The sequence below is a fragment of the Fundulus heteroclitus genome, chromosome 7, assembly GCF_011125445.2.
Source record: "Fundulus heteroclitus isolate FHET01 chromosome 7, MU-UCD_Fhet_4.1, whole genome shotgun sequence".
NCBI classification, from domain to species: Eukaryota; Metazoa; Chordata; class Actinopteri; order Cyprinodontiformes; family Fundulidae; genus Fundulus; species Fundulus heteroclitus.
The window spans coordinates 7,066,564-7,089,614 of record NC_046367.1 but is presented as its reverse complement, the minus strand read 5'-3'; the positions used below and the strand labels follow the sequence as shown (position 1 = coordinate 7,089,614).

General features: G+C 45.1%; 2 protein-coding genes across 2 annotated transcripts; one reads left to right on the top strand and one right to left on the bottom strand.

The window, feature by feature from the left end:
- Positions 1 to 288: 288 nt before the first annotated feature.
- On the bottom strand, positions 289 to 5,682 carry rab5b (RAB5B, member RAS oncogene family). The gene is made up of 6 exons (XM_036138832.1): positions 5,576 to 5,682; positions 3,883 to 4,189; positions 3,645 to 3,796; positions 3,413 to 3,535; positions 2,224 to 2,317; positions 289 to 2,111 (listed from the first exon to the last, which is right to left on the bottom strand). The coding sequence occupies exons 2-6, from the start codon at positions 4,046 to 4,048 to the stop codon at positions 1,996 to 1,998; spliced, it is 651 nt and encodes a 216-aa protein (XP_035994725.1). The 5' UTR covers positions 4,049 to 4,189; positions 5,576 to 5,682; the 3' UTR covers positions 289 to 1,995.
- A 3,273-nt stretch (positions 5,683 to 8,955) lies between these two features.
- Positions 8,956 to 20,228, top strand: lcmt2 (leucine carboxyl methyltransferase 2). The gene is made up of 14 exons (XM_012876334.3): positions 8,956 to 9,206; positions 11,357 to 11,481; positions 11,562 to 11,643; positions 11,787 to 11,967; positions 12,040 to 12,196; positions 12,279 to 12,468; positions 14,616 to 14,723; positions 14,802 to 14,889; positions 14,958 to 15,176; positions 15,266 to 15,487; positions 16,141 to 16,238; positions 16,338 to 16,525; positions 16,794 to 16,929; positions 19,858 to 20,228. Exons 1-14 carry the CDS (start codon positions 9,159 to 9,161, stop codon positions 20,020 to 20,022), a joined length of 2,007 nt encoding a protein of 668 aa, XP_012731788.2. The 5' UTR covers positions 8,956 to 9,158; the 3' UTR covers positions 20,023 to 20,228.
- The last annotated feature ends 2,823 nt before the right edge of the window (positions 20,229 to 23,051 follow it).

Below are 23,051 nucleotides of genomic sequence, written 5' to 3'. Positions count from 1 at the left end.
TTCAGCAGATGGGTATGGGTATGCATTCGCCGCTTTTATGCAACAGGTCCTGTCTGTTTCCATAAAACCCTTGAAGACCCAGCTCTTCAGAGAAACCTCTCCTACCCTGGCACCTTCTCTGTGCTTTGCCCTCAATCTCTTTCCAAGTAGCTTATTGTCAGCTTTGATGTTACCCGCATTGCTATTTGGAAGACACTTTGGATAAAAGTGTCCTCCCAATACATCAGCATAAACTAATTTTCAAGTCAGATATTCAGCAAAAAGAAAATATTTCACTGGACACCACTGTTGGTTTAAATCAAATAGATTTATAACACTGATTAGAGTCCTTTGAACAATCCATACCAGGTTTACAAGTGTGATCTGCTAAAATCAACATACACGTTCATTAAAATTAGGACAATACATGACATACAGTGTCTGACAAGAATTCTTTACCTCCATTCAGAGCCATTACAGTGTAGCTTAACGACAAGGCGCCGTGTTTTGAATACAAGCCAGTCGGGGAAGTGCTTTTCCTGCACCCTGTCTACAAATCACACACCAGGGAAAAAGAGAACTGGGAGTAGGCACTTCTGTTCTTGTCTTTCACCAATTATTTTCCTGCTTTCTTCAGCCAGGCCGGACAGCTACCAAGCACAGTTAACTGGTTTCAAGAGCATCGTCTGAAAACAAGTTCATTAATAAAGCATTCTAAGATCACTGTGACGAGAGACAAACGAGGGACACTTACCAGAAGATGGCCAGAGAAGATCCTTCAGAGCAACATGGTTTATTCTGAGCCCCATTTTAGATCTTTTGTGCTATCCCGCCCATAACTGGACAAACAACCTCAGGAAATCAATTATCTGAGGACAGAATTCTCACATGCACCGAAGCAGACAAACCGTGACATTATCTAGAACGCCCCCAATCAATGCAGCCCTTCACCAACCAGTTTAAGACATCTCCTCACAGCAGGATCCTGGTATTTGATGCAAATCTAAGCTTTGGGTCCCCCTGCAGAGATATTTAAAGATTACCAGTCTAATGTTTAGGGCCCAACATCAGTGTCATAGTGTTGTGGTAAAGTTTGCCTTTGTCATTACTCATGCACTACACTGCAGGTATTTTTTTTCTCCTCAACATTGCATCATAAATACGTAAAATACAAACAGGTCTAGCTCTTTATGAGCTTCCATGTTGGCCTCATGTAGTAAATTGAAGTTTCTATCTAGACTACAGGACATGAGTTGGACAGGCTGGAATATTACAGCCAGAAGGCAATAAAAGTCTAAACCATCACACTAGAAATTTCACCAAGCTCACACGTTTGAGAAACTGCGGCATGGATCTTTTTTTTGTTTGTTTTTTGGGAAGTTCAAGCATGACAGAAAGGGTACAGATCATTCCAGGAGAGGGGTATGGGGCGGTATTCACAGCCAAGTTCGATCAGTTCAGAATGAGGCAAAGCGAGCTCCACCAAGAAGAAGAAGAAGAAGAAAGCTCCCTTTCTGCTGTTTTTTTTATCCTTGTTGTCCACTCACAAGCAGGTGCTGTTCAGTTTGGGCCTTTTTATGCAACAGAAGTGTGGGTCGAACTGATGCAAGGCAGAGAGAAACAAAAATTTAACTATTAGTGCTAAATACTACAACAGGCCTGCCACTGCCTTCAACAATTTATTATTATTATTTTTTTTTTTTTTGGATTTTCCACATCTCATTCTCGGTCTTTGCCTGTAACTTCCAAAAGGAAATGCTAGGTTCTGAAACACACTGGATGGACGAACTCAGGTGTGAGCGCCGTTAGCTTCAGCTCGTGTCATTCTTCTGTCTTCCCCCGTTCCTTTGAGTTTCTGTCTGCCTGGACAGGAGCGTACAGAGGTGAGTGGACACCAGGTTTCCAGACATCAGGCTCACCCCTGCATGTTGCTGAGACACGACGTGATGGTTTCAGGGCTGGGGGGGGGGGGGGGGGGGGGGGGGGGGGGGGAACAGCAGGGTCGGTTCTGGAGCGTTAGTTCCCACCACAGCAGGCTCGGGTGGAGTGGGCGTCTGGATCCTGGAGGTTTACTCCTCGATGTCGTGCTGCATGTGTTGGGTTCTGGGTGTCTGTTTTTGGCATCTTTTTCGCTACAGCGGAGCAGATGACAGTTGTGGCTGGATTAGTGAAATGCTGCACTTTTATTCCTGTTTAACAACGCATTCATAAAACGAATGTCAGATATAATAAAAGGCGTCTCACCGATAGCCAAGAAAAGCTCGTTGACGTTCATGGCTGTCTTGGCAGAGGTCTCCATGAACAGCAAGCCGGTGTCCTCAGCATACGTCTGGGCTTCCTTCATGACACAGAGGTGAGCAGAGGACAGTTGGTCAGTGACAATGTCTTCTTGTCCTTATTGTAGCGTTTTTTTGTTCTTGTGCCACTAGTGGCCTTTACTCCAAAGTGGACACACAGTCCTCCGTACGTGGGTTGCGTGCAGTACGCCTACTCCGCCACCACATTCCTCGTTTTAGAGGTTAAATGAACTGGGAGTAACCAGCGTCTGAAATTAACTTCCTGATTCACCAGCCAAGATGGCCGATAGATGTAAAAATCAATCGGTTAAGCATATTTTTTACAGGCCAAAATATTAATTCTGACTCACCCCTGCTAAATATCTCCACATGATCGCGCTACGTAATTAGCCTGAGCTAAACTCTAGTTGTTAGCAAACAGACATGATGTAGTTGCCGTCGTTCTCACGTCACATGTGCGAGTGTTTGTGTACGTGTGCGTTTGTCGTCATACGAGCTGACAGCAGAGGAACATAAAGAAGCGTCCACTCCAATCGATGACTGAAAAACGCGACTTATTTGGTGCAAACATTTACTCGCCATGTTGCAGCTAGCCCTCTGAAATTTACTCGCCAAACGGTAAAAAATCCCTCGCATTTGGCATGTGGTGAGTGTTAATTTCGGGCCCTGGGCATAACCCCTCCCCTCACCTTCACCTTATTACCTGGGGTAAACCGCTCTAGCAATACAAGCAGCCCGCCAGAAAGTGGTGCTACACAGCGGTTTGAAGTCATCGCACACATTCCCTTACAACTCTGCTCTCCCTTGTGGTCGTCTGTCATAATAATAACAATAATAACACACTACAGATAGTTATGAAAACAAAATACAACAGAGGTGGTAATACTTTTGCAGGGCGCTATCTGCTGGCTTCCAGGGACTTCCTTCTATTTTTTAACAGGACAATGGAAAACCACACTCTGCACACCGACTGAGGAAGTAGCAGTACAAGTAATGGACTGACCCTACCGACGCTGGGACCTCTCCCCAAAGAGAAGGCGGAAAGACTTCTGAGAAAGTCTTTTGAGACAAAGATCTCGTCCGTTTCACCGTTTTCCTAAACGGAAAGACGTCTGGGCTGATTGGGAGTGCGTTACCTCGTACTCTACCAGTCTCTTCTCGGACAGGTCGGCCTTGTTTCCAGCCAGAGCGATAATGATGTTAGGACTGGCCTGCCTCTGCAGCTCCTTCACCCAGGCCTTGGCTCTCTCAAAGGTCTCCTGCAAAAAAAAAAAAACGTGTCGCAATCAGAGGTCAAATAACAACCTTCACACGAGACTGTATAGCTAAACACGTTCAGCTCCTAATGAGTCCTTTGCCACCACATACCGGTTTAGTGATATCAAACACGACGATGGCGGCCTGAGCTCCGCGGTAGTACATGGGTGCCAGGCTGTGGTATCGCTCCTGACCCGCCGTGTCCCAGATCTCAAACTTCACCGTGGTGTCGTCTAGACACACCGACTGAGCCAAGAAGGCAGCTGGAGAGACACGGACAAAAGAGCAACGAGTGAAGGAGCGCTCTCGTACGGGCCCTGGCCCCCTGGGCAGCACCGCTGCGCCTCACCTCCTATAGTCGTCTCCTGGAACTCATCGAACTGTCCCTTGACGAAGCGCAGCACCAGGCTGGACTTGCCCACAGCCATGTCCCCCAGCAGCACCAGCTTGAACTGGCAGATCTTGGTCTGCGGCAGCGTGCCGTTGGATCGGCCTCCGCTCCCTCTGGAGCTCATAGCGGCCTGTGCAGGAGACGGCTGGGGGGCTGGGCCTCCTCCCTGGACTGGTGGTCGGACAGCGACTCAGGTTGCCTCCCAAACACGCAGTACTTCCTGGGCTGCTTTGACCTCTGTTCTCTCCTGGAGGGGTTTATTTGTCTCTGTGCAAAAAGAAAAAAAAAATTTTTTTTCTAGTTTATTACAACAACAGGCCCTCTAGATGTTATTACAGGCAGGAGCAGTGTGGCACACAGTACAACATGGAGAAACATGGTGAGGACAATACTTCATCACTACGTTATATCAGTTAGGACATTTTCACCTTTGTTAAAGAAGCTACAGACAAACCTCAGACCTCAGCCCGTGGCAAACAACACAAACGACTACAGTCCTGACGTAACAGCTCACAGAATCACGCTCAGCAGGAAAAACGGCAATGGTTGCCACCTGCCTGCCTCCGTCGGTCGCTTTGGAGCGTTGCTTCAACTCGCTGGGATTTCTAGACACTTGTATCTGTGCCGCTTCTCCAAAGCCCGGCCACAGGTTCTCCTTTCCGGGCTGTCGGTCAGCTGCTGTGCTCTTTTGACGGCCCGGTTTGGGTCAGGATGGGTCAATCTGACAGACGGAGCGGTTCATGGCCACCCCAACGACAACGGCACAGTGGCCAGGTTCCTCTGGCAGCAGAGCGAGCCCCGATCACCCCCGTGCTTCACTGCAGGTGAAGATCACCAACACCAGACATGTGTGAAGGTCTGGGTTTGTTCAGACCCAGATCTACCTTGCGCTGCATTGTTCTCTGTGGAGAACCAAAACAATCTCTTGGCAGCGTGTGAATCCTACTGTCCTGAGCTTCCGTGAGCAGGACACAATGGGCCCTCAGGCTGAACCTGGCGCCACTAATTCTTGCCATGAACATGACTTCTGAATAAGGCTTCTGGCTGCAGTCATGCTCACTTTATTATTCGGGAATGGAGCCAACAGCCATTCCCAGACGGAGGAGCAGCAACATCTGCTTAATAATCATGATCTTAAGTTATAGTTCGTATGAAACCTTTTAGATCTGATCTCTGAACTGGAAGACGGGCTTTCATCATGGCTGTCCTCGTGCCAACCCCCCAAAGGCTGGGCATCAAGGACCAGAAGTCTAAAATGCAGGACGAAGCTCAGAAATGCTCAGATCGATGTTCTCACACATGTCATCTCCGACAACAGGGGGTCTGACTGAGCATCCCTCAGCTCTACCGCGTGGATTCCCCACGGAGGGTGGGAGGTCCGGCGGCAGCCCACCGACATGACGGCCGCCTCCACCAGTCTCCGACCCCGGCTCCCTGCGAGCAGAGCGGTACGACGCTCCGGTTCCACCCTCGCTGAACCTTATCTTATCTCACGGTGAGAGCTAACGAGACACCGCCGGGTCGGGTCGGGTCGGGTCGGGTCCAGACGAGACGCCACTCCGTCCACAGACCTCTACATGTCGACGCCGGACTAAAAGCAGCGGCCGTTACGCCTTCTAGCCACGCAGCGCTACGGCGGCAGGACATTTACCGTGTTTGAAGCGGCGGCAGACGTCCCAGCCTTCCCTGTTGACAGTGGAGCTATCAGCTGCCGCTACAACAAAAATGTTAACGCTTCCTGTTATCTGGCGCATGCGCACCGAGTGCCGCACTGTCACGCTGGTGCGAAGAGCGATGAAAACAGGAGCTTCGTTTATTCACTTATCGGTAAAAACAAAAACAACGAGCACAGAGAGCAGTTCAAGCGTGTGAATATGCCAACAAAAGCGAATTAAAATAATGATTATAAAAGAAGAAGCAAAAAGCATTAACCAATGTTCTTTCAATGATTTTTGATTTCGTCCAAAGAGGGTGATTTGTTTTAATGACAAAGACAGCAGAATAGAAACAACTGAACTGGTTGCATGAGAAATAGCGCTGACATGTGGTTCTCTATCCCCTCATTGGTCTTCCTCTGGAGGAATAGTTAAAATGGGATTTTAAAATCCAAACATTCCCTGTCAAGCTTAATTATTATTTAGCAAACCCTGTTTATCTGGAATATGATGAATACATATAGTTTCAGACGTCGCATTGCTCTTTTTTGTGGAAACATTGGTCATTTTAGAGGTCATCGACAGGCTGCTAACAAAGCAAGGGCAATTTGTGTTTGGTCGATTATTTCTTCAACAACGCCTCTCTGATAGCAATGGAATGCCTGTTTATTTCCCTTTAAATTGGGTCACGTCGGTATAGGGGGGGGGGGGGGGGGCATCTGTGTGTTGAGCCTTTGCTTTTGAGCTACCTTCAGATGTGACACTGTCAGCTTTTTTCCCCCAGCTCCATTCATACCGTATATTTCCAATTCCAGCCTGTAGGGGATGTTTTGGTGCAGTGAGGATGACAGCCCTGGACAAGCTGCAGGATGTTGGCATTAAAACTCTATGAAGGCAGAGAGAGAGGGTTAGAAATCGAATCACTCACATTTACTCACATTATTGCTGTTCAAGTGTTTTTAGTTGCCTGTTGTTTGTTTATCGTGTTGTCTTTAATGAAGTTTAGTTTATTTAACAAAAAGACCTTTTGTTCGTTAGTTTGATTTGAATTTAACAATAAGGTTACATTAAATAAGTCATGATGAGAAACACCTCACCTTACCTCCTTAAATCTTAACAGTGTTAGAATTCTGACAGGTACTGAGGTGTCCATGATGTTTGGACAGTTGGACTTTGATAAAAAAAAATTGGGAACCAGTTTCATGAAATAGAATATAGACCATGGGGAGCCTCCAAACTCTTCGCAGAGCACTTTTGATCCATGCGATAAACTATTTCTCAGTAAGTTACACCGTCAACAAAAAGGTTAATTTATGTCAATAATTCAACTCAACCAGTGAGACTCCTGTTTTATGGATTCGCTACACAGGGGGAAATATTGTGAATCTCTCCAATGTGAGATCAATAAAGCCTATCTTATCTTATATTTCCTGTGTTTCATTCAGTCAGCCATGTTGTCAACGTTATGAAAACACTAGGACACTAAAATGACCTGAGCATTTTCCATACTGGCCATGGCACCACACTTAGGGTGCATCATTTAGATTGGAACAAAAACAAGAATCCAAAGAATTAATAATAATAATAATAATACATTTTATTTCAAATGTCTTTCAAAACACTCAAGGACACTGTACAGATAAGAACAATAAGTGGTAAAAGCAACATCATCATAAATAAAAGAAACAACACAAACTACATTCCTATTCTCCTACATTTCATTTATAACTGTATGATATTTTGAAAATTATGGCACTGTTGCCTGGCTGCAAGTAGGTCCTGGGTTCACATGGGTGAAGATGGGTGAAGTTGAAGAAAAGAATTTAGTTGGACATAAACGTTGGCATAAATGGAAGAAAGGAACCCCACCTGCGTTATGTTGAAATAAAAATGCTGTGTGAAATATTGCTAGCAGTATAAAATCTTGACAAAATACATAAAAGTACCACATTTAAAAAAAATAGTTGATAAAGATTCACCCAAATTCAATGTCAAAACTGTTTGTAATAGTTGTAATGTGAATAATGATAGCATAGATGAACAATGTTATGTGAAAATGTAGGTTTTAAGTGGAGACAAAACAGAGTAGACAGCAGTGTACTGTTACATCAAATTAAAAGAAACGTAAACAGGAAATGGGATATGTGTAAAGAGAAGTCAGAGAGATTATTTTGTATTTCAATGTAAAGTAAACTTTGATTGCTTAAGTCTTACAATACCGTTAGGATAAAAGTAGACTGGACTGTTCTTTTTTACAAACTGTGGGACTACTTTACATCAAAACACAAACTGTATCTGCAGATATGCATCTCTAGCTTCTCTTTACACATTTTTTATCTTGTATAGCATTGATCGCTTTAATCTTACAATACTGTTATGATAATATTCAACAGGTTAGATTATTGTAACAGGGAATACAGTCTAGCTGACCAACACCAGGAAGTTGGACCTTGTCCTATCAGTCTATTAATCATTGCACTGCCTCCTGGTTTATTTATACTTTATAATGTTGTTTTTGGTCTGTAAGTCAGTGTCTTGTGTCTTAATAGAATACACTGTACAGACACTGATGGCTTCTTTTCAATAAGGACTAATATGTTATTTATACCAATGGCTCTCACAAAAGTGGAGAAAGATTTTTCCGGTTTCTTATCTTTGTTTTATGATTTGATTTTAATGTTGTTGTTTTTTCTCTAAGGGTAATGTGTGATGTATTGTAATGTGTAGGGTAGCGTGGTAGTGATATAACAATCCAAATAAGTAAATCAGAGGTTAAAAGCTCTATTAAAGGAAAGATCCAAGAAAAAATGCCAAAAACTGTGGAAAGAGGATGCAAAAGGAAGATAGTTTTACAGAGTACAAACGAAGGTTGGTCGAGTTCAAAGGAAAATTGGAAGGAAGAGACTACAGGAAAGGATAACTAGACTGTGGTTAGAACATACAGGACTTGATTCAACATTACAGTTAATGGGAAAAACATGGAACAGGAGGATGTGACATCTGTGGGGAAAGTGAAAGAATAGAGCATGTAATGTATATCTGTAGGAAATATCAGAGACAAAGAACTGGTGAGAACAGGAAAAATAATGGTATTATCTTATAAATATTTTAAGGAAAGGTACTTATGATACAAGCTATACGATTATTATTCGTTATTTATTGATAACAGGTTAGTTCAAATGATACAGGTTGTTTTTTATCATAGTTATTTATTTTAGTTTTTGTTAGTTTACATGTTTGTTTGTCCTGGTTCACACTCCTTACTGGTCGGTGGCGGTAATGCACCACGCCGCTCTTTGCCAGCCGCCAATAAAATCAAGACGAAGAAGAAGAAAAATTGCGTGCTCCTTCCACCTCCAGGCCGTAGGAGGGCGTCCGAGAGCCGCAGGGCAGGGAGTCGGAAGTTTGACCCACGTTGAGGATGTTTGAATTATTTTGGTGTTGTGCTCATAGGAAAGAGCCAGACCTTTTTATGTCACCATATCTATAAATGATTACATGTTATTTTGTTTGGTGATATGGTCCACAGAAGAAAAAGAGGAAGAAGCAGTCTGGTGATGCGGAAGGCTTGATGACGTCATGTCAACGACAGAAAGAAAAAAGCAGAGAAAGGGCAGCGACACCGTGGCAAGTGCAGCCTCTTTGATCAGTAATAAAAATAAACTCTAACCTGTGTCATTTTACTTTGGCACAGTTGATACGGAATACTGCATTTTAAATGGTATTACAGGAGGAAGTTTGATTAGGGAGGGTTTTCTCACAAACCTCCTCCTGTCTCTGAGGGTGAAGTCAGAGTGTAGCAGTCTGCAGGGTTGGTTGGTCCTAATGTCTGTATGTCAGGGAGGATGGAGAGGAAGGAGCTGTTTGTCCAGCCAGCACATGGTTCATGGTTCAAGTCTCTGCGTCACACTGAACACATGCACTGTGCTCCCAAAAGTATTCACTCACATGAAGTTCAGTGACCTCCCCTTCTTCATCCATAGGGTTTATTGTGAAGTTGGTCCACCCTTTGCAGCTGTAACAGCTTCAGCTCTTCTGGCGAGGCTGTCCACAAGGTTCTGGAGTATTTCTGGGAATTTCTGATCATTCTTCCAGAAGCGCATTTGTGAGGTCAGACAGTGATGTTGGACGAGAAGACCTGCTTCATCCCAAAGATGTTCTATCAGGTTGAGGTCAGGGCTCTGTGCGGGCCAGTCGAGGTCATCCACAACAAACTCTCTCATCCATGTCTTTGCGGACCTTGCTGTGTTTACTGTTTCTATTTACATGTTGGAAGAAGAAGGGGTCGTCCCCGAAATGCTCCCACGAAGTTGTCTAAAATCTCTTGGTATGTTGAAGTGATCAGAGTTAATTTCACTGAAACTAAGGGGCCGTAATTCATCAAACATGGCACAATACAGTCAGACACGTGCTGTTGTCCTGGCGACCACACCCAGCCTCCTCCCTCAGAATGCCAGATGAAGAAGCACAGTTGGTTGAGAACACCCTTCCACTGCTCTAGGGTCCAGCAGCGGCGTTCATTACACCACACATCCGCTGCCCCCACTCCATCAGTTTATGGGGAGTAGCTCTTTGTGGCCGAGTTGCTGTCTTTCCCAGTCACTCCCACTTTTGTCAAAATACCACGGACAGGTCGACTGTGGGATATTTAGGAAGCGAGGAAATTTGATGACTGGACTTGTTGCACAGGCGGATCCTATCACAGAACCACGCTGGAACTCACTGAGCTCCTGAGAGCGAACCCGTTCCTTCAGTTTGTTTGTGGAAACAGTCTGCAGGCCTGCTGCTGGACTTTCTACACCTGTAACCATTGGGGTCGCTGGAACACCTGATTTCATATATGTGGATGGCTGAGTGAATACTTTTGGCAGCATAATGTACTTTAAACTGGAATTCAGTTTAACCCTATACATACATACAAGCACATACATCACAGCTTTATCTGTTTAACACTTAATTTAGTATTTAACTGATTAATTGATCAATTCTAACCTTTTTGTATTGATTTACTTTTTATATTTAATTAAGTGTGTTTTTATTTTGCCCCTTTTTATTTCAAATGAGCTATGTAACAATTCAAAGAACAGAACATATTTCTTGGTCTTGCTTTCTCTCCGCTGGCTCTTTGTTAAATAAGTAAAAGGAGTAAAAACTCGTCTTTAGGCAGACAACTGTGAATAATCAAGCTCCATCATGGATTAAAGCTCTGATTGTGCCGCATCTCGGTAGAAAAGCAGGTTTACCTGTGAATCCTAGAGTAGAAAGAGTACAATAGAATAGACTATATTGTAATTGAAGATGAAATTGTGATTAAGTGCAATAAAGAGCTTGTGGGTGGAAAAGAGTACGATATAAAAACGTACGTATGTGCAATAAAAATACAAAAAAACAACCTATGCACGCTGCTGAAAAGCAATTAAATCTAATTAATAAAATTAGTAAAAAAGTGTAGTAATATAGTAATAATATTTTTTAATCATTAATATAAAAAAAAATAGCCAGTTGTGTTGTTGCAGTTTTCTGAGCCAGTAGTGTAGTAAAGTTTTTCTAATAGTGTAATTAGTTTAGCGCAGGAAGGTCACACGACCAGCGTTCTCCTCCTGAGCGATCTCGCCACCGTCTGCAGATCTGTGCATAAGAATGCTTTTCAAGATGAAGACTTTGTACGGCGGCTCGCTCTCAGCTAGGGGTTTTTGCAGCCATTATTTTATGGGCAGGTGTATGAACGCTCGCCGCGGCCCCTGACGGCGCTCTGATTGTCTAACCTCGCTGCTCAGGTGCAGGGAACCAACGACAGCAGCGTGGTGAGCAAGGCCTCGGCTGCAGCTCAGGGCTACTTCAGGGACCCGTTCATCCAGCACTTTGTGTGTAAAGCAGGCAGAAGAGCCCCGCTCATCAACAGGTGAGGAGGCGCCTGAACGTCCTCACAGCTGCAGCAGCTGGATCCAGAATGCCCTCGGTGAAGCTTTATGTGTGTTTTAGGGGCTACTTTGTGCGCTGGCGAGCTGTGGACCACTGCGTGAGGCAGTTCCTTCACGCCACTGCGAAATGTCCCAAAAGACAGGCAAGTCCGGCGCCGTTTCTTTTATGTATCACCAATTCACAATAAAGGTCTTCTCAGCGGACAGGGGACCGCGTCGAGTGGGTAACCGCAGCGATCCCTCCTGCTGACTTTGTGTTTCATTGCGCCGCGGTCCACCGCTGCAGATCCTGTCGCTGGGCGCCGGATTCGACTCCCTGTACTTCCGCCTGCGTGCAGACGGCGTTCTGGAGGGAGCCGCCGTGTTCGAGGTGGACTTTCCTGATGTCGCGCGGCGCAAGGCTGCTCTGGTCGCTGCTGATGTAACACTGAGCGGGATGTTAGACTCCTGCCTGGCTCCTCACACAGGTGCCTGAAATGAAGAAGCTGTCCAAAACGCTGCCTGATTTTTTTCTTTAACGACCGCACGTCTGTTCTCAGGGCCCGTTTACTTGTCCAGCAGCCAGTACCGCCTGTTGGGGGTGGACGTCAGGGAGGAGCCCCGGGTGGAGGAGGCTCTGAGTGCCGCTGGTCTGGACTGGGCGGCTCCCACCCTCATCCTCTCTGAAGTGGTGCTCACCTACATGGAAACGCAATGGTACAGCCGAGGCGGTGACAGAACCGCGGCCACCCCGCCCCACGCGAGGCTATAAAGCCGCCGTGTGCTGCGTGTCTCTCAGGTCGGACGCCGTGATCCGCTGGGCGGCGAAGCTCCTGCCCGCCTCCGTCTTTGTGATGTACGAGCAGATCCACCCGGACGATCCTTTCGGCCGCGTCATGCAGGACCATTTCCTGAAGCTCAACTCAGGCCTGCGTGCGCTGCGGCAGTACCCAGACCTGTCGGCGCAGAGGCGCAGGTTCCTGGACAAGGCCAGTACACAAACACACAAACACCCTACGCAAAGTCCACAGTAACTACACAGAAGATGTAGGAGTGTCCAAATCAACTTACAGCTAACTAGTTGTCTGGGGTAGTAGATGTAGTCATGCCCCTTAAACTTTTCTTCATGTTGTTGCATTACAGCCACAACGTATCATTTGTTTTAAGGGGTTTTATGTTTCAGAACAAAATACAGTAAGGGCATAATTGGGAAGTGGACGGGAAATTATGCGCAATTTTCACAATGTTTATAAATAAAAATCTAGAGGTGCGGTTTGCGTGTGTGTTGAGGGTCTTTTTCATCTGGGGCTCCTCGATAAAACTCAGCATAACCAATTCCTGTTAATGAGTGACTAGAGTAGACCTGTGAGTCATTTCATCTGAGTATAAAGCCGTCAATCTGTTCAGTCCATCATCGTTTTCCTGAGACGGTGTTGGGAATTTGGTCAAAGTTGATGAAGATGGAAGAAGCGATACACAGGACAATCCTAGAGGCCGCAAAAGAGTAGCACTTCCCAGCAGATCAAAGCATCTTGCGTGTGTTAGAATGGCCTAGTCAAAGCCCAGGCTTAGATATTGCTGATGATTCTTTGCAAGATTTGAAAATTGACATTCACAGAGGCTCTACATACAACCTTGAGCTATTTTATTACGAAAAATGGGAAAAAAATACTCAATACTCCAGATGTGCAGAGCTGGTTGACACATATGCTAAAGACCTACAGCTGTTTAAGCTGTGTTACTAAGTAATGACTCAGAGGTAGGGATGGCTACTGAATTAAGTACTGTTATAGGTACCGACCGAATCCCATCGGTAATACTGAGTACTGATTAACGTAAAATCAGATGCTATCATGTACCTAAATGGATCATTGTGACGCTGAGGGAGTGGGAGAATGGGTGATTTTCCATGCCGAGCATGAACACAGCATTGCACACACAAGAGCGCGATGACATCAGGAGCCGCTGGTCCAGTCAACAAAGCATGGCTGATAGAAAGAGGGAGGAAGTAGGCAACGCTTTCCAAAGCGGGTTCCACTCACTGCAACATTTGTGACGTGAAGTACAAGGCCAGCGCCGGGAATCCTTGTAATCTGAGGAAGCACCTGGTCCCTGCTGCCAATTTAGCAAATTTCTCGCTGCATTTAGTGACTTTTCAGACCCATCCAGCGACCTCTTTTTAAAAAAAAAATGGCGGAATGGAGTGGTAAGCACTGGAGTGGCGAAAAATCAAGCGACTTTCTTGTGTTATTGGTGACTGCAGTCAGAGCAGAGAGGAGAGCCTCTCCGCCTCCACATTGTAAATTTCTCCCATCCTGGATTACAAAGCTGGATAAAGTGTAATATTTTAATATAGTATTTTTTTTTCTCTGAAACAGTTGCACTAAAATAATTCCCTGAATTTGATTCTCACACAGCTTCAGTCACTTATTCACCTTGTTCCCTCTGTGCCTCTGGTAGCTGTCATTTTGGTAAAGATTACTTTTATGTGGTTTGGGTTCAGGCAATGCATCAAAATTTATAAATTATTTCATAAGGTGCATTTGAGGTCCTGCTCATCTCTCTTTATTATCATCTAAACATTTTCCCACATCATGATGATGTTGCCTCCGCTGTGCTTTACTGTAGTGATAATGTTGGGCGACGATGTGTTGTTGGGATGTTCCTCTGCAATATCTGCTGATAATATTTATATGCACATACATATACAGTCACATTCAATAAATTAGAATATTCATTTATTTCAGAACCTTTATTCACTAAGTGAAACACTAGATTAACAAAGGCTGATCGTTTTAAAGCCTTTGATTCTGTTTATTATTCTTTTTTCACCTACTTAATAAAAACTTAGCTTTTAAGATTAGTATATATTTATCAGACCAATAAAAACACCAACATTTTCATGCACAGTTTGGACCTTAATGAAAAGTATGTTTAATACAGGCTTAAAGGTTGTTTTTTTCTAATGGTACTTTTGATCCGACACACAAGCCTCTTAGAAATGCATATTGTAATTTATTGAACATGACCGCATATTTATTGCTTGCCTGTTGTTGTTTTAGAGAAGAGCTTGAGTCAGATAAGGTGCAGGCCTTTTCTGCTTAATAACCGGTGTGTGTGTGCTTGTTGTCATCAGGGCTGGGAGCGCTGCGTGTGTCTGGATATGAACGATTTCTACCTGGGGCTGCTCCCCCAGGAGGAGCGGGACAGAGTGGAGAGCCTGGAACCATTTGATGAGCATGAGGTGAGCTGGGTTCTAGATAAAGCTCTAGTGGAGAGAGCAGGCCCAACCCATCCTGTTCCTTCTCCACCCACCCCTCAGGAATGGCACGAGAAGTGCTCCCACTACTTCATCCTGACTGCGTCTCGGGGCCCTTCCATGGAAGCGGCTCTGCTTGTCCAGGCCTCAGGTAGTGAACCCTCAGCGTCTGCCGACCGGCCCGTGGTCCTAAAACCTTCTGACTGAGCTTATCTGCAGCGCCGCCCGTCGGCCCGAGCTGGAGCCCCTCAAGCCTGAGCGTTCACACAGTCCCAGTGCGTTTGGAGGGCCTAGGGTTGGCCTCTGCCTGGATGAGGCCAGACGCTGTTCTGCTCACTGGTGGATCTAGCAGAGGAGGCAGGGTGACGGAGCCCAGGTCCCTCCTCAGAGGCCAGGAGGGCTGGAGGTCCATCGGGGTGGAGGCGTCGGCAGATCTGGGTCTGGTCAAACGTTCCGACAGATTTCGCTGATCCTGCCTGTGTGATTGGTCTGAGAGGTTTCATAGAGCTTTTCTTCATGGGCTGCAGGCGTGCGACTCTATCACACCGTCTCCCCCCTGCCTGGAGGAGGAGGGGCCGTGGTGTACGGCGGCCGCTCCTCCCCGCTCAGACCCGCCTGCGACCTGCTTAAAGTCACGTTCGGGCCGCCGCGTCCAGACGCAGAGAAGGTCTGTGTGGAGCCGGTGAAGTGTGCGGGAAATCCTCCTCCACCCAGATGGAGACACGCCGCCGCAGTGGTCAGTCACAGAGGTGAGCTGGAGCTAAAGCTGCGGCTCTGATTCAGATGTGACTCAGGAAATGAGAATCTTATAGTAAAGTCTGCATAATTCAGTCCAACACACCACATAACAACACATAACATTATTACCTGTAATCAACGTTAGCTAAATAACAGTAGGAAAAAAAAATTGTAACAATTAACTCTGAGTATTTTGTATCTTTTGCTTTTCTTTCCGTTTCCCGTCTAGCTCCTGTGGGTTTTTGGTCTCTCAGCCTTTCTTGCTCCTTTTCACTCTGACTCCCTGCCAAGATCTACTGTTTTTCTTCTGCTTTCTCTTTCCCTCAGATAGTTGCTCTTTCACTTTCTTTCTGTCTGTTACAGTTTCATGCTTTCAGTTTTTCTTTCACTCCTTTCACTTTCTTCCTCTCGTTCTCCTCTACACTCGCTTTTACTTTCTTTTTCTAAAGACATTCATGCCTCGTTGCAGGTTTCAGTCCCAGATTTACTTTCTACTTTTTCCCTACATTTTTAGATTCTCTTTTATTTGTTCATCTATATTCCCTTCATTCCGATGGCGGCGTGTTCTTCTTCTGATTTCTTTCTTCTACCTTTTCTCCTTGCTGCCCTCTTCCAGACTTCCTCTTCTTGTCCCATTCTCAACGGCTTTTCTTGTTCATGGCAGGCAGAGACTTCCTGTTTGTGTTTGGTGGGAAGAACCAATCAGAATCTGTTCTGGGCGACAGCAGCTTCCTGAATCTGGACCAGCAGAACTGGACTGAGGTTTCTTTTGTTTCTTAGCATCTGTAAGTAGATTCAGTGAACTTTCTCTGCTCCGTTACTCATGGGACCGTCTGTACATCTGGTCGTGTGTCTCCTCAGATTCCAGTGGAGGGCACAGCACCGGCGGCTCGTCATTCTCACTCGGCGTGTTCGTACCGAGGAGGCGTTGTTGTGTTTGGAGGCCTGAGCAGACAGGGGGTGCCTCTGGGCGACACGAGCCTGCTGGTGCCGACAGATCGAGGCTTCTGCTGGGAGAGGATCGCTGTGCAGCCGCCTCCTGTTCCCAGGTCAGTGCCTTTCCTCAGAATTACAGGGATTTGATAAACAGTTTGAATTTGATCGCATGGAATCGTGCATGGACTGAATTTATTCATTGCTTCTCCAGTCATACCGACCCCTCAAAGTGCTTTACACCAGCACCATTCACCCAGCCACACTCATTAACACCAGTGGTAGGCAACTTAAGGGCCTTGTCCAGGACCGCAGGAAGCTGGAATTGAACTTGCAACTTTCTGATTACAAAACAGCCACAGTTTGTCCCTTGGTGTGTTGCAGGTATTCTCACCGTGCCCATGTGCTTGGTGACAGGCTGGTTGTGGTGGGCGGAGTCTGGTTGCATTCAGAGGGAGTTCCCGGCGTCGTGGTCATCAGCCTGACCACGGGCAGCAGCATGGAGTTCAGACTGGACACGGTCAGTTTTCACTCTGGCTTTGCTGCACAAAGCGCTGCTAGTACAGTCACAGGGAAAAGAAAGTACACCCTCCTATAAATGTCTGCACCAGGACACGATGACCTGGGGCCTCTTTTATAAAACTTTACGTACGGCCAAAGAAAGAAAACGGCACACAGCAATAAAAATTCCGATTTATAAAACGATGTACACGCAATTTTCCTTCATAGATAGTTTGCGTACCAGGTTCCGCCTCATGTTCTGCCCTCTACCCGCCCAGATTCAGCCATAAATGATCAATGCAAACCTCATGAATGTTAATGTGGATTAAAATAGGGTCAGCTGATGGTTTTTCTCTGTTTGCCATTTCACCCATGAAAAACAAAACGAAGAAACTGTTAAAATGTATTAAATATGAAAATCAGAGGTAAAAGCGGGTCAAACATGGTTTTATAAATCTGAATTCTTTTCTTTCATCACCATTGGATTGTTGCACAGCTGTGTACACGACTAAGCAACACCTCCAGAACAAGTTGTTGCAAATGCCGCCTGCCAGGCCTCTGACAGTGTCCTCCGAGATTTTACACGCGACTTCATTCTGGATGCGACTACACTGGTTTCTAGTTTATTTTAGAGTTCAGTTTAAGTCTGTTACTGACTCTGGAGAGCTCCAAAGACCCCTGGAGACTACAACTCGAGTCACACCTAAATGGCAAAAATAAAAGACTTGTACCCTATGGATTTGAGACTTGACTTGGACTCCTGGTCTGAGACTTAAGTCTTCTAGCAGTCTTACAGAGCAGCTCCACTGGTTTTCATTGTGTGATAGAATGGCAGCAAATTGTATACTAGTACCAGTTATTATCTGATGTAATGAAGAGTGAAAGGAAGCTGTGCATGTTTTGCTGTGAAAAGATGAGCTGGATTATTAGCCACTGATGTAGGTAATTGTTACTGACTCATGGCAATCTGTTCATGTTAGCTGTAGCCTCACGACTGTCATGAGTTGTTGAGATGAACCCGAACACACCCACCCACACACAGAGCACTGTTTAGAGAGTTTATTGAAGAAGGAGTGAGTTGTGGAAGATGAAAACCAGGGTCTTACTGGGCTGGAGCAGGTGGAAACTGAGAGCAGAAGCAGGAGGACCGGAGGGAGCTGTAGAACTGCGGGTGCTGCGCTGCTGGGACAGGAAGCCTTCAGAGCAGGTGGGAGAGTTTGGGGAACACAGGGGCTGCAGCAAATCCAGCAGCACAGCAGGGAGGGGACTTGGAGCTCAGCAGTCAGGCGTAGACGTGGGAACCTCTGGCAGGTGAAGGAGGATCTCTGACCGGTAGACGTGGGAAAATCTGTCAGACAGATGTGGGAAATTCTCTGACTGGCAGAAGAGGGAAGGTTGACGCTCAGACAGACGTGGAAAAATCTCTCACTGAGGGGCATCAGATGATTGAAGACGGACCGGCAGGGAAGAACAGACCGAGGGAGGCTTTTATAGAGAGGCTGGCAGGTGGAGAGGGTCCGGGCTGATTGAAGGCTGAACAGGTGTGGATGATTAGTGGAGTGGAGACAGAGCTGGGTGGAGGATGGAAGGTGCTGGAAAGGTTCAGGGTGCAGCAGGCAGGATTGCACCCTGACAACGACAATGACCACATGAATATCTCCCAAAATAAACGCTGTATTAAATGACTTTGGATCATTTCAAGCAAAATAAACGCCCCAAATTAAATCCATGTCATTTATTTATCCTCACCAAGTGTGAGCGCCTCTTTAAAGCATGGGGTTAGGAAGCATGTTGGCTCAATTAAAAGCAGGAAAGATCAGCAGTGGTTTTAGAGAAGCGACTGTTGCTGGACATCAATGTGGGGAAGGGTTATCTATTTAAAGTCCACCCTTCTACAGAGAGAAGTGTTAAGCAAGTGGAAGACATATAAAGCCGAGCATACACTGTACGATATTTTTAATCGTTGTAGTCAGATACAGCTCAAACTGTACGACGAAACCACAGGGTTTAAAAGTTCACCGCTCACCATATCTGTTCTTACACTGTGCGGCCCGATGCTCTGATGCAACCTGACTGCTTACACTGTACGTTCAAAAACCACACGTCAGACTCGTCTATTCTGAAGCCAAATGTCAACAGTAGAAGAAGAAAAAGGCGGAACTGTCAGTGCTCACTGTTAAATAAGAGGCTCACTAAAACGAAACGCGCTGCCTTGGTAATTCTACGAGTTGCTCCTCCGTAGTTTGACTCCATGTCACACGTACCGCTGTCATGCTTCTCTCCACTCCTATGTTTTTGTTTGAGAAGACGAAGAAGAATTTTCTTGTTTGCACAGTGCGCAAGGTTGGGGTAAAATCGACTTGTAGACGGTCGTAGCTCTGCTACAGCAGGATGCGCTCATGATCACTCATGAGGGACGACTGAATCTCAAACATGTTTGATCTTCATCCGACCGTCCGATTCCTGATCGGGAGGTGGTCGTGAGAGGCTAATCGCCCCTCGTTACCACCTGTATAAACTACACGACGCACGATCCCGCTGAAACTCGGCCCGATTCAAACAAATCTTGCATGACCGAAGAATCGTCCTGAAAAGGGCAAAAACTCATACAGTGTATGCCCGGCTTAACATGGCTGCCAACCTGTCTTTGTGCCAAGGTCAGACCCCACAAAGCAAAACACCAGAGCTCCATTGCACATTTTAAAGGCCTCATTGTGAAACGTTAAGACTGTACGTGTGACAGATGAGAGCACATGAAAACTGGTGGAGAAATTCTGACAAGGATCCCAAACAGCAGAAAGTCTACAACAGAATGGCTGCAATAGAAACTAAGGCTGCTGTAAAGAGCAGGTTCCTTCATGAGGTTTTGGTATGCAGAGCACAGAATTAAGAGGGTGTACTCTCTCTGAATGGAGTAGATCATGTGACTGTCTGATTGTGTCTGCAGAGCTCAGTGCCCTGGCCTCTGATGCTCCACTCGTTCTGCTCCCAGCTGATGGACACGGAAGAGCCGGAGCTGCTCCTGATTGGAGGGGGCGGCAACTGTTTCTCCTTCGGGACTCATTTGAACCCTCAGCCCGTCTCTGTGGACCTCAGGCCTGCGCTGGCCTGAGCAGCATATCGAACTGGAGCAAAAGCTTAATGATCTTCACACCTCCTATTATGCATTTTGAGAAGTTGAAACCAATGTGTTAAATCCTGATAAGTTTACAATTTTCACTGTTTCCTGCCCTGGTTTGGGGCACAGTTAAAAGATATTCTATGTATATTTGCATATGTAATTTGGTATTTCTAATAAAAGTTCAGATTCAAATCCACTTTTGCTGGGTCTTTCAGTGTGCTCAGAGCAGAGACCTTGGAAGTTAAGCAGGAAAAATTATTTTTTTATCTTCATTTTGATACTTCATAGTCCATCAGGAACTGTTTCAACATTGTTCTGTTATTTCATTTAATCAATTATTGGCTGTGCAAACAGGATTTAAGAAGACTCTCCTAAAGCAAACAAGCTCTGCTAGGATTGGTCAGAACCAGCACAATTGTCCACAAATGCACACTGATCGTTAACTTGGCCGTGCAAAACCGCATACCATAGAACTGTCCTGCTACAACCACAAGCCTCCATTTATTTTAATGGTATATTTAGCAATAAAACACTAGTTGTGATTATTTTGAAGTGGAAAGTAAAGGATTCAAATATTTTACTATTAAAATGTGAACAGTGCAACTTTCATTTATATTGAGCTCCTTTGAGTAAACACTTTGTAGATCCACGTTCTGCTGCAGTTGAAGTCTCTTGGTGAATTGGTGTTGAACATCCAGAGCAAAGATTACATTTTTTTTCTGTTTATTATGTGGCGGGGGGGATACAATCCTACAGGGCCCTGTGCGAAGAAGTAAACTACCGTACGGCAAGAGTGCACCACCAATTCCTCCTGGAGGTCATAACAGGACTGCAGGCATTGTTTGTTTAAAAAAATACTGCTGAGCTGACAAATCCGGTTCCTGTTTTGCTAAATTACATTTTTATGTTAACCAAAAGTTTAGGGAAAATGTTTTGTGGACTGAAAAGACAATGGTGGAACTGTTTGGAAAGTGTTTTGCTGCTGTGGTACCTGGAAGACTTTCTGTGGGCGTCTACCAAAAGATCCTGAAGGAGAAGGTCCGCCCGTCTGTTCATGACCTCAAGCTAAGGTGCACTTAGGTTCTGCAGCAAGACAGTGGTCCAAAACACACAGGGAAGTCTAACCCCGAATGACTTAAGAAAGACAACATGAAGACATTGGAGTGGCCTAGTCAAAGTCCTGACCTGAATCAGATCGGGTTCCTGGATCTTTACCTTAAAGAAGCGGTTTATGTTTATAAACCTTTTTATGAATTAAAAAAGTTCAACAAAGGAGAGCGGGCGTAAATTCCTCCACAGCACTGGAAAAGACACAAATGCTTAGTGCTGAGGTTGAGCCCAACCAGCCCAACCAGTCATCAGGTTTATCCTTACATAAGGACAGGTTGCTTTAGATTTTTTTTCCTCTTCTAAATAGACCCCTTCATTTAAACACCACATTTTGTGTTTACTTGTGTTACCCTCGTCTAATATTTAAATTTGTTTGATGGAAAATGTTTACATGTGACAAACATACGACAAAAAAATTACCAACAGTGCACTTTGGTCTGAACAATTCCATTTTAGCACTGGCTGTAAAGGTACATCTAAGAATCTTAAAACCATCGTTGTAAAAGTTAAAGATTTTTGTCACAATCTTGATAGCTTATAGATTTTGAAACCCAAAAATTCAGCATTTCAGAAAATCTGAATGTTCTGGAGAAGTTAAAAATGGAGAATTCGTGGAGCCAAACTCCAATCAGCTAATTAACGCGAAACATCTGCAAAGGTGCAAATGATCTCTCACTCTGGATCAGTAGGCTACAATCTGGAAGACAACACCCTCCACAAAGAGAAGCTGGTTGATGGAGTGTTGCATCCACGCATAATCGTAGAAAGTTAAGTGGAAGGTAAAATGTGATAGTTGAAGATGCACCAGCAACAGGGATAGCCACAGCCTTCAGATGATTATGAAGCAAATAACTGCTTTTGAAGGAGCTTCAGAAGGAGTGGACCGTGAGGCTGGAGTCAGTACATAAAGGCCCCCACACAGACGAATCTGACACATGGGCTACAAAATGTTGCATTACTTGTGTCAAGCAACTCCTGAAGCATCTTATCTGGACTAAGGAGACAAAGAACTGGACTGTTTCTCAGTGGTTTCAAATGAAAATAAATTCTGCTTTTTATTTGGATCAATGTCCCAGAGTCTGAGGAGAGGAGAGGCCCAGAATCCATGTTGCTTGAAGTCCAGTGTGAAGTTTCCACAGTCAGTGATGGTTTGGGGCACCAGGTCATCTGCTGCTTCTGGTCCACTGGGTTTTCTGAAGTCCACACTCAACAAAGCCATCTACCAGGACATTCTAGTGCACTTCATACTTCCTTCTGCTGACAAACTTTATGGAGATGCTGGTTTCATTTATCAGCAGGACCTGGTACCGGCCCACACTGCCAAAGGTACCAAAAGCTGGATCGATGGTGGTACGGTGCTTGACTGGCCAGAAAACTGGCCCAGAGAGAACCTATAGAGCGTTGTCCAGAGGAAAAGGACCCGCAGGTAGCAGAACCCCAGGCTGATCGCCTCCATGCTACACTGCATTGATGCAGTAGTTTATCTTAGAGGTTGTAAGGACGTAAGATTGAAATGGAGGTTCACCTTCCAACAAGCCAGCGGCCCTAAACTTAAAGGTTCATCTTAGACAATTAGAATATGTTGAAAAACATTCAATATTTTTTTGCCCCTCATCTCTGAAAGTAAAAACTTATATGATTTATAGAATTATTACACGTGGAGGGAAATATTACAAGCCTTTATTTCTTGTATTTCTGAAGATTCTGGCTTATAATTAATAAAAACCCAAAATTCAGCATCTCAGAAAATTAAGATATTACATCAGATCAATAAAAAAAGGATATTTAAAAAAATGTCTTACTTCTGCAAAGCAAATTCATTCCCACGCACCCAATACTCATATACAAACTAGTTGCTTCCATCCAGAGGTGGTAGTAAGTAGTTACATTTACTCAGTTACATTTACTTG

Bases quoted from the DNA above. Each gene is read 5' to 3' on its own strand.
- rab5b (XM_036138832.1), bottom strand. From the start codon at position 4,048: ATGAGCTCCAGAGGGAGCGGAGGCCGATCCAACGGCACGCTGCCGCAG. The intron at 3,536-3,644 runs GTATGTGGTGGC...TTTTTTTTGCAG, and splicing joins TGTTTGATATCACTAAACCG to GAGACCTTTGAGAGAGCCAA. The intron at 2,318-3,412 runs GTAACGCACTCC...TGTGTCATGAAG, and splicing joins AGAGACTGGTAGAGTACGAG to GAAGCCCAGACGTATGCTGA.
- lcmt2 (XM_012876334.3), top strand. From the start codon at position 9,159: ATGTCAACGACAGAAAGAAAAAAGCAGAGAAAGGGCAGCGACACCGTG. The intron at 11,644-11,786 runs GCAAGTCCGGCG...CCACCGCTGCAG, and splicing joins CGAAATGTCCCAAAAGACAG to ATCCTGTCGCTGGGCGCCGG. The intron at 14,890-14,957 runs GTAGTGAACCCT...GCTTATCTGCAG, and splicing joins TCTGCTTGTCCAGGCCTCAG to CGCCGCCCGTCGGCCCGAGC.